The sequence below is a fragment of the Nylanderia fulva genome, unplaced genomic scaffold (genome assembly GCF_048542155.1).
Source record: "Nylanderia fulva isolate GAGA-0341 unplaced genomic scaffold, ASM4854215v1 Scaffold665, whole genome shotgun sequence".
Taxonomy (NCBI): Eukaryota; Metazoa; Arthropoda; class Insecta; order Hymenoptera; family Formicidae; genus Nylanderia; species Nylanderia fulva.
In genome coordinates, this window is record NW_028190770.1 from 27,784 (window position 1) to 38,788 (window position 11,005).

An 11,005-nucleotide genomic window follows, 5' to 3' on the forward strand; every position below is an offset into this window, starting at 1 on the left:
GCGAACGAATTTGTGTATCTAGAAACGCGTATATTTTTTTTTCCATCGTAGGATTCTCCTCTCTGAACCTAAACTGATTTCCCCAAATTTCTTTCTCGTCAATTTTCTAGTTTTTGTACAAGAATGTAGACTAAAATCATATCCCATTCATCTACAGAACAGTTCAAGGCACGCAGAGCATTTATCGATTCCGATGAATTGGAGCGTAATTGTTTTAACCCGTACAGATCGTTAGACGAAACATTAGGAATGGTAATAAACGTTTTGAATATGCTCAATAATAACGCGTTTGATTTTCGTAACGATTCGTTGAGTTCCTTCCATCAACATCGAAATTAACTATCGGTTAGAGAAAGATGGGAAAATCAACTTAGCAGCGTCGCCAGTAACCGCGGATAATAAATATTGCAATTTCTCGACTTGCGATATGGAACGGCGATTTTTTAACGAGCGCAAGAAACAAATCGCGAAACGTTATCCATTCGGTTACATTACCGGAGAGAGAAGGCAAGTTTGATCTTCGGCAATCGGATCTCGGTGATGGACGTCGTTGCGGCGCCGTTGGTACAGAATGGAATTGAAGCGACGTTGAATGCTTCGAGTTTTTCTTAAAAGAAGTCGTAGGCTTTGCATGTACGAGACTCCGCCTTGTCTAGCAGCTGCTCTGAAGAAGGGAACTGTGCCGCGTCTGCGTCGGTTGCTACTGACTCAATGATAGCGGCATTCTCCTGGCATTTATTCCAGTAATTTTGCAAGAGTTGAAAATCGTCCTTTAGTGATGGCATGAGTTTTGATTATCAACTCCAAGCTGTTTGGAAATTCGTTATTGAGTTCGTTAAATAACGTAAATTCGGTATCGAACGCAAATATTGCCTTGTCCATTTCGATCTATTGTCTTGCAGAGCTCGACCTTGTAAGGTAAACACGGTGTTGAAATGGAGAACGTATGTACGTGAGTCGAAATACTTCCTTGTCGTACGGAAATTTTTACTCGGAATGTAGCGCAATTGTTGAATGGCTCACTTGAAGTAGTTGCACTGCTTGCACGGTATCTTGTTTGAATCCATCCGTTAATTTCTCGACACAGATCCGGCTCAAAGGACCAATGTTTTTTATATTTTCTCCTTTGGGTTTTATCGGAGCTATCGCCTAGTTCTCTCTTGTGGCTGCGTCGATAGGCAAGGATAGATAGCAGGAACTAGTCTCTTTATTCTAAGTAAGAATACGTAATTTTTATTCTTCGGATCACAAATGTTCTTCTCGGGTTTACCGGACGGCTCGTCGTACCAGACTCGCCTTCCGTGCCGCATCGCTCCTTTTAAAGACGCGGAAACTCTCTCCTAATTCGGCGCTTCGCCCTTGTGGACGCAATAACAAACTGTCGATGTACACAATTACAGAGAGCTCTCAGGAGCGTATATCGAAGGCGCGCGGGGATCACGGAAATTAATTTTTTTCCCAAACACGACGAGTCTTCGGGCTCGCTCGCGAGTTACCATCCCTTGCGAGGTAACCGAACACGAAGCTCCCTGGTTGATTCTGCCAGTAGTCATATGCTTGTCTCAAGATTAAGCCATGCATGTCTCAGTGCATGCCGAATTAAGTTTGAAACCGCGAATGGCTCATTAAATTCAGGTTATGGTTCATTAGATTGTACCCACATTTACTTGGATAACTGTGGTAATTCTAGAGCTAATACATGCAAAACAGAGTCCCGACCAGTGATGGAAGGGACGCTTTTTATTAGATCAAAACCAATCGGTGGCGGGCGGCTCGCCGTTCGTCCACCGTTTATTTTGGTGACTCTGAATAACTTTTGTGCTGATCGCACGGTCCTAGCACCGGCGACGCATCTTTCAAATGTCTGCCTTATCAACTGTCGATGGTAGGTTCTGCGCCTACCATGGTTGTTAACGGGTAACGGGGGAATCAGGGTTCGATTCCGGAGAGGGAGCCTGAGAAACGGCTACCACATCCAGGAAGGCAGCAGGCGCAGCACATTACCCCACTCCCGGCACGGGGAGGTAGTGACGAAAAATAACGATACAGGGACTCATCCGAGGCCCCGTAATCGGAATGAGTAGACACTTTAAATCCTTTATACAGAGGGATCCAGTGGAGGGCAAGGCTGGTGCCAGCAGCCCGCATGGTAATTCCAGCACTCCAATAGCGTATATTAAAGTTGTTGCGGTTAAAAGCTCGTAGTTGAATCTGTGTCGCACACCGTCGGTTCACCGCTCGCGGTGTTCAACTGGCGTGATGTGGGACGTCCTACCGGTGGGCTTAGCCTCGCGAGGGGCGGCCCAACTAATATCCCGTCGCGGTGCTCTTTACTGAGTGTCGAGTCGGGCCGGTACGTTTACTTTGAACAAATTAGAGTGCTTAAAGCAGGCTACCTTCGCCTGAATACTGCGTGCATGGAATAATGGAATAGGACCTCGGTTCTATTTTGTTGGTTTTCGGAACCCCGAGGTAATGATTAATAGGGACAGATGGGGGCATTCGTATTGCGACGTTAGAGGTGAAATTCTTGGATCGTCGCAAGACGGACAGAAGCGAAAGCATTTGCCAAAAATGTTTTCATTAATCAAGAACGAAAGTTAGAGGTTCGAAGGCGATCAGATACCGCCCTAGTTCTAACCATAAACGATGCCAGCTAGCGATCCGCCGAAGTTCCTCGATGACTCGGCGGGCAGCTTCCGGGAAACCAAAGCTTTTGGGTTCCGGGGGAAGTATGGTTGCAAAGCTGAAACTTAAAGGAATTGACGGAAGGGCACCACCAGGAGTGGAGCCTGCGGCTTAATTTGACTCAACACGGGAAACCTCACCAGGCCCAGACACCGGAAGGATTGACAGATTGATAGCTCTTTCTTGATTCGGTGGGTGGTGGTGCATGGCCGTTCTTAGTTGGTGGAGCGATTTAGTCTGGTTAATTCCGATAACGAACGAGACTCTAGCCTGCTAAATAGGCGTACCTTATGGTATCGCGAAGGCCCCCGGCTTCGGCTGGCGGGTTTTTACTACCAACGTACAAACAAATCTTCTTAGAGGGACAGGCGGCTTCTAGCCGCACGAGATTGAGCAATAACAGGTCTGTGATGCCCTTAGATGTTCTGGGCCGCACGCGCGCTACACTGAAGGAATCAGCGTGTGTTCCCTGGCCGAAAGGCCCGGGTAACCCGCTGAAACCTCCTTCGTGCTAGGGAGTGGGGCTTGCAATTGTTCCCCATAACGAGGAATTCCCAGTAAGCGCGAGTCATAAGCTCGCGTTGATTCGTCCCTGCCCTTTGTACACACCGCCCGTCGCTACTACCGGATTGAATGATTTAGTTGAGGGTCCCTTCGGACTGGGTGCGCGGGCAATGTCTTCGGCATATGCCGGATGTTGCCGGGAAGATGACCAAACTGATCATTTAGAGGAAGTAAAAGTACGTAACAAAGGTTTCCGTAGGTGTAACCTGCGGAAGGATCATTAACGTTCCGGAGGTCCTTGCTCTGCGTCCGGAGAGTCCTCTCTTTTTGGGAGAGACGCGCGCTTGCAGCAGTCGGCGACTGAATGGACCGCGCTGAAAAGGCGGCTCTCAGAGAAAAAGACAATAACGGGATTTGACGGAATTTGTTGTTGTGTTTTGATATAACGACGGACACCGTCGCGCCTCTCTGACCGAAAGTAGTCGGCAAGCAGAGCAGCGCGCCCGGCGGTGTTCGACGACGATTCGGAGCGAGACGCTTCGCGATCACGCTCGTGTGTGTGCCATTCTCCGGCCACACACACACACAGAGCGTCGATTCGGCGTTGAGCGCGAACCGGTGGTAACCTATGCCCGCGCACGCGTGTGTGCAGCACCCACGACGTTCGTCGACGCGCGCCCTCCCGTTGTCGCGGGGGGCAGCGGTCAGCGTGCCGAGAAACACACGGTGTGCGACCGCGAGTGCCGAGCGAGAGAGGACCCCCATATATTATTATAATATATATATACCACGAGAAGGGATCGATGATATTTCGACCCAATCTGTCAAGACATGGTGTCGGTCCGACGGGTTTCTCAAAGAGCTTCCGCCCCGGCTTTCCCGTTACGTGAGAGAAGAACGCTACCCGAACGAGAAACACACAACTCTATCTTTGTGCCGTAGCCTTCCCTGGGGGAGGCGGCGGTCCGCGCGCGTCTCGGGACGCGCGCGGACAGGCTGATCGAAGAGCCACCACGATTATTCTCTCCTCTCTCGTCCCGAGAGAAGAGACCACGATGGTTGAACGAGAAGCGCGTGTCTTCTTCGCGAACGCAAAAATTTCGAACGATTACCCTGAACGGTGGATCACTTGGCTCGTGGGTCGATGAAGAACGCAGCTAATTGCGCGTCAACTTGTGAACTGCAGGACACATGAACATCGACATTTCGAACGACATTGCGGTCCACGGATACAATTCCCCGGCCCCGCCCGGCTGGGGGTTTGTTTAGTACCCTAAATGTTGCGCCCAAAAAAGGGCCTAACCCGGGGTTATGAACATCATTTCATTTTACTTCAGTTTCTATTATTGTTAAAAAATAAATTTAATAAATTAACTTTATATAGTTTAAATTTTAAAACATTTATATTTTTTTTTTTTTTTTTTTTTTTTTCATTATAAAATAATTTTATATAAATATTTATAAATTAAATTATTTTATATATTTAAAAATAATTATTTAAATCATTATAAATCTAAAAAATAATTATTTTTTTCGTAATATCTTCAATATTAAACTTTTTTCTAAGCTTTTAAATTCTATATTTTTTAATAAAATCTTTTTTATAACTAAATTATAAATATAAATTTATATAATATAAACCTAATAAAAATAAAAACTAAACTTTTTAAAGTTAAAACTTAAATTTATATCATTTAATTACTAACATTTAATAAAAATTTTTTCTATAAAATTCAATCCACTTTTATCTATTTTAAAATATTTCCTCACCAAAAATTAAAAAATGGTTTATAAATAATTAAAAATATATAATTTATGAAATCATATTGAACTAAAAAAAAATCTATAAAATATATAATTATTAATTTTTTTATATAAAATCATACTCCTAAAATTAACCCCCAATTATTAATATATTTAAATGTTACTAATTAATTCTTAATATTATATAAGTAATAGAATAATAAAAAAAAACATTCAATTTAATAATGATCCATATCTAACTCTTAACAATAATAAAATTATTATAGATTATTTATTAACTTATCCTCCTTATAAACACTAAAATAAATATAATAAAATAAACGAACAGAATAGGAGACTGTAAAAGACTAAAGAGTATAATAATAAATCATAAGATAAAAACATTTAATTTAGTTATATAAATAACCTCTATAATTAAATCTTTTGAATAAAATCCAGCTAAAAAAGGAAATCCTATTAAAGCTAACCTCGAAATATAAAATCTAATTATTGTAAATGGGATAAATTCATTTAATTTCCCTCTTAACCGAATATCACTGATTATTATTTATAGATGAATTATTACTCCCGCACATATAAATAACAAAGATTTAAAAACAGCATGAGTTAATAAATGATAAAAAGCTAATAATTTTAACCCTATACTCAAAATATTATTATTAAACCTAGTTGTCTTAATGTAGATAAAGCAATAATCTTTTCAAATCAATCTCAAAATTAGCATTAATCTGATATAAATATTGGTAAATTGAAGATAAAATAAATTTTATCCACTCCTATTAAATATAAAAACTTTATACACCCCCGAATCTGAATAAACTATGCCCCTGCAGTTACTAACGTTGAAGAATGCACTAAGCTGAACTGGGGTCGGAGCGGCTATAGCTAAGAGTAACCCAACTGAAAAGGAATTTTGAGCTCTTTTTAGTAATCCTCAGCTAAAAAAATCATAAATAAAATTAAAATTTTTTATATTTATATCTATATATAAATTCTTCACCTTCCCTATATAAATATTATCCTAATAGATATTAATAAACCAATATCTCCTATACGATTACATAATACTGTGACTATCCCAGAATTAAATGAAATATAATTTTGATAAAAATAGTCTTACTAAATTCAATTCAAAAACCTCGATCGTTCGTCAAAGATAGTTGGGAGTTCGTCAAATCAATAAATAATAAAACCATAGAGTCAACCGATATAATGGTGTCGTTGGATGTCTCTTCACTCTACACTAATATTCCGAAGGAACTAGTCATAAAAGGTATCGAAAAGAGATGGAATGAGATATCGGGACATACTAATTTTAGTTTTCAACAGTTCAGGCATGCGATTGATGCAATATTGTGTTCAACTAGTTTCATGTTTAATGGGATAGCTTATGAACAGATTATTTACTTATAAACAGATGTATCGGCAGATCCTAGTGCATCCGGACGATCGAAGCCTGCAGCGAATCCTGTGGAGAGACGACTCTAAGAACGACGTCCAGGAGTTCTGGCTATGCACGGTCACTTACGGGCTCTCATGCGCCCCGTATCTGGCCATCCGTACCTTACGCCAACTCGCCGAGGACGAAGAGCATCGCTTTCCGAAAGGCGCCGACATCCTGCGGAGCGATGTCTACATGGATGACATCCTGTCCGGTGCCGAGAATGAAGAGGAAGCAGAATCTATGGTGAGGCAGCTGACAAATATATGCACGGCGGGCGGGTTCACACTAAAAAAGTGGTCTACAAACGCCTCCTACCTGCTGAGCCTCGTGGAACCGGACGCGCGCCTGCAACAAGAGGCCAGATGGTGGCTGCCCGGCGAGAGTCATTCCACTCTCGGCCTTCGATGGCAACCGTGCGACGACCGCTTCGCCTTCGCCACCCACCGGATCACTCTCTCAGCGGTCACCAAAAGGTTCGGTCCTTTCTTTGACGGCCCAAATTATTCGATCCACTCGGCTGGCTGTCTCCAACGACTGTGCTGGCCAAAATCACATCCAGGCTACCTGGCTACTAGGTCTCGACTGGGACGCGTCTCTGCCAAGCGAGGAAGCCAGAAAAATGGCTGCGATTCCAGGAGGAGCTAGCGGCATTGGAGAAACTAGTCGTGCCTCGTTGGTTAGGAGCCCTAGCTGACTCCCATCAAGAGGTTCACGGATTTGCCGATGCCTCCGAACGTGCCTACGCCACAGTCATCTACCTGCGAACAAACACAAACGGAGTTAGGAGAGTGACTTTATTAGCTGCGAAGACCAAGGTAGCTCCTTTGAAACAGATCTCATTACCGAGGTTAGAGTTAGCTGCCGCCACTCTTCTAGCTCAATTGGTCGCCCACGTCGTGCCTCTTATTGGCGCAGAAAAGGCGCCTCTCCATCTGTGGTCGGATTCCACCGTGACTCTCGGCTGGATCCGGGGCCACCCTTCGTCCTGGGTCACTTACGTCGCTAATCGGGTGAGTGAGATCCAGACGCTGACTCCGGATGCCCACTGGCACCACGTCCCCGGCCGAGAGAATCCCGCGGACTGCGCGTCACGAGGACTCTACCCCAGCAAGCTTGTGGACCATTCACTATGGTGGCAAGGTCCGTCGTGGCTGTCCTCCGAGAGCCAACCGTGGACGATCAACAGCGAGGAGCCACCAGAGGATGACCTCCCAGAGAGGCGCGTCCGCGCCCACGTCGCCGCCATCGCCGAACAAAGGACTGAGCCGGAGATGCTTCTTCGATACTCGTCGCTACAAACGCCTGCTCCGGATCACTGCGTGGTGCCGTCCGCTGGCTGCGGATCCATCGTCAGGACCACCTCGCGCATGGCCAGCCCGGCTTGATCAACGCCGACGAAATCGAGGACTCCAGGATCTCCTGGTTAAAAATCATCCAGGCTGAAACATACAAAGAAGAACTGAGACACCTGAAGAATGGAAAGCCTCTGCGACTCGAAGCTCCCTACTGAAGCTAAGTCCTTTTCTGGACAGTGAGGGACTCCTACGCGTCGGCGGGCGCCTTAAACACGCTGCACTGCAGTATGATGCCACGCATCCAACCATACTACCAAGCAGATCTAATTTTACTTGCCTCATCATCGACGACTACCACAAGCGGACGCTGCACGGCGGCACCAGTTGACCTTGTGCTCTCTTCGCCAGGAGTATTGGGTCCCTCGAGGTCGCGCTCTAGTGAAGAGCCGCATCAGCCGGTGTCTAAGGTGCACCAGATGGCGGGCCTGCCATCCCTCAGCCACTGATGGGGGACCTCCCGGCACCACGAGTTACTCCAGGCCGGCCGTTTCTGCATACCGGCGTAGACTACGCCGGACCGATTTGGATGCGAACAGCAAGGGGGCCGCGGACTCAATGGCGAACAAAAGGTTTTATTGTCTGTCTTTATTTGTTTAGCTTCCCGAGCAGTCCACCTCGAAGCGGCCTCGGACTACACCGCTGACGCCTTCCTTGCCGCCTTGCGTCGGTTCGTCGCCATGGCGAGGAGTCTGCCACCGGCTATATAGCGACTGCGGCACAACTTCGTGGGTGCCGATAAGCAGCTTAGGCAACTATTCTCCGCCGCCAGTGCCGACGGACATCGCATCGCAACCTTCGCCGCCCAGGAAAGCATCCGGTGGTCGGTTCAACCCGCCGGCTGCCACCTAACTTCGGCGGTTTATGGGAAGCTGCCGTGAAAGCGATAAAGCACCACCTTCGGCGAGTCATCGGTGACGCCACCCTCACCTACGAGGAGATGCCTACTCTCCTAGCCCAAATGAGGCCTGCCTCAATTCCAGACCGCTGCAGCCGTTGTCTGACGATCCGGAGGATGTAGCCGCACTCACACCTGGTCACTTCTTGGTCGGCTCCGCTCTCTCGGCGATCCCCGAACCGTCGCTCGAACGAGAGCCGTCGGCACGTCTCTCACGGTGGCAGCTCCTGCAAAACATGAAGGACCATTTCTGGTCTCGGTGGGTCAGCGAATACTTACACACGCTGGCCCATCGGCCGAAATGGTCCCGAATTAATCAGGAGGCTCGCGTCGGTTCGAATCTGCCTCGTGCGAAACGAAATAACACCACCAACACCGGTGGCCGCTTGCGCGCATTACACGACCTGCATCAGGTTCCGACGGTAACGTTCGCTTAGTCGACGTCCGCACCTCGACCACAATTTGAAGCGTCCCCGTAAACAAGTTAGTCTTTCTGACCGACGGCTCCGAAGACTCACTCGAACTCGCAATCACGCATCGTCCGCGATTAGTTTAAAAAATTTACACTTTTCTCTATTCCATATTCACATTCATTTATTTTTTTTCACTAAATTTTCATTATCTCCTCACAATTGTACTTCACACTCACAGTCACTTGCACATCGCCAGCATACGGTCTACGCGACGCTTAACCTATACGCGTCTATACTGACTCCCAGTATAAACAGCTGATCGATTCAGCATTCCGTTCTCTAAATCAATCGGAGCACGTGCGCTCCACGTGTCCGTCACGCACGAGCGCGTGAATAGGCTCGTGCCCCACTCTCGCGCTGAGAACACGATTGCAGGTATATTATTGCAAGGCGGGCGGAATGTTCGAGATTCGAACGGTAATAACCCGCGGACAAGAAAGCGTTAAAATATTCATGCATCTCGATCATGCCTCATGCAGCATGCATATAATTTATTAATTAATATCGTGGTCTAACATGCGTATTTTAAATTATATTTAAAATTAGCGCTCGGCCGCGAGAGTATACGGATACTCCGCGCCTTCGAAAATAAGCGCTTAAACAGTCTAAATTGTAAACACCGCTGTCGCGCGAGAGGAGAGAAAACAAGTAAATAATTACAGTAAACGTTCACTTCGCCCTTAATATCACAATAGAACGACAGCAAATGTACTCGAATATTCTAGAATTTACAAGCCTATATAAGCCTCCTCTCTCGCGACCGCGGCGCTTTTTGCCGATTGCTCATCGCGAATAAAGTGTGTTCATACGATAAAGATTGCTTGTCTTTGTCTAATTCATTACCGTTGCTTGCGGACACTTAGTAATTTACGACTCGGCTAATTCTCTCGGTAAATTCGGTGCGGTATATTAATTGTAATTTTTGTTAATAGTTTATATAAATATATTTTTTTTGTGAACGTTACGCGTGTGTCGAGTGTTGTGTCTATTTCTCGGTTCTCGCTTCCGACCACGTCCTATCCATCTTTCCGTCGCGCACATTTATTTTTATTTAATTGTAAGTTGAAAACCATAACATAAATTAAGTAATAAATAGACAACAAGTTTGAAATTACATAAGGTGTTCAAATAATCCGCCATTAACTTAAATGAACAAATTAGCACGATTTAAAAGATAATTTATCGCTCGCTGTAACATTGGTTTGTCTATTAAAGCAACTCTTTAAAGAAGGCTCAAACGTAATTTTGTCATTCTTTATTTTCGACTTATTTTGACTTGTACAAATTTATTCCCCCAAAATCGGGCTTTACTGCCGGACCGGAGGAGACTATAAATGTTCGCCTTGTTGTCCTCTTTTTTTCTCTCCCGCCTCTGCTCCCTCCCCTTCTGGCGTTGCCTCCTACTCCTTGTTTTTCTTTTTTTGCGCTACCTCAATTACTCACCACGTGCAGGTGGTTCTTCCTTAATCCTTCCTTCCATATTCCCTCCTGCCATGCATCTTCCCCTGACCCTCCGTTATTTCTTGCTTTTCCCCCTCCTTCCCCTCGCTTATTATATATTTAGATATATATTAGGAGACGCGGGGGGTAGGTCTACCGGGCCATGTTCAAACCATAAAAGCCCTAAAAGACACGAAAGTCTCCCTTCCTGCACCATTCAAAGTCCATTTTTGGAGGTGTAGAACTACTAAAAAGATAAAACAATTTTGAAATTGCAGTAAATATAACCTAAAGGCGGCATCGCCACGAGTAATTTGAGCCAAGAAAAAATTAAAACGGGTTAAGCCGTTCTGGAGGATACAAGCGGTTCAAAAGTGACGGTCTTCATGAACAATGAAGAATACGTCGTATTCTCTGTCCAGAGGACGTCATCAGGCTTATA

The 11,005-nt window shown here is 45.4% G+C and overlaps 1 protein-coding gene, 1 non-coding gene and 1 pseudogene across 2 annotated transcripts; all 3 read left to right on the forward strand.

The window, feature by feature from the left end:
- Positions 1-1,526: 1,526 nt before the first annotated feature.
- LOC146720570 (small subunit ribosomal RNA) lies at positions 1,527-3,475 on the forward strand. The gene has a single exon (XR_014926021.1). It is a non-coding gene; the product is annotated as a small subunit ribosomal RNA (ribosomal RNA).
- An 826-nt stretch (positions 3,476-4,301) lies between these two features.
- On the forward strand, positions 4,302-4,455 carry LOC146720571 (5.8S ribosomal RNA; annotated as a pseudogene).
- Positions 4,456-6,373: 1,918 nt separating this feature from the next.
- LOC146720572 (uncharacterized) lies at positions 6,374-7,785 on the forward strand. Its single transcript, XM_085488254.1, has 2 exons — positions 6,374-6,643; positions 7,036-7,785. The coding sequence occupies exons 1-2, from the start codon at positions 6,374-6,376 to the stop codon at positions 7,783-7,785; spliced, it is 1,020 nt and encodes a 339-aa protein (XP_085344380.1).
- Positions 7,786-11,005: the final 3,220 nt, after the last annotated feature.

Bases quoted from the DNA above. Each gene is read 5' to 3' on its own strand.
- LOC146720572 (XM_085488254.1), top strand. From the start codon at position 6,374: ATGTATCGGCAGATCCTAGTGCATCCGGACGATCGAAGCCTGCAGCGA. The intron at 6,644-7,035 runs GTGAGGCAGCTG...CTGCGATTCCAG, and splicing joins AAGAGGAAGCAGAATCTATG to GAGGAGCTAGCGGCATTGGA.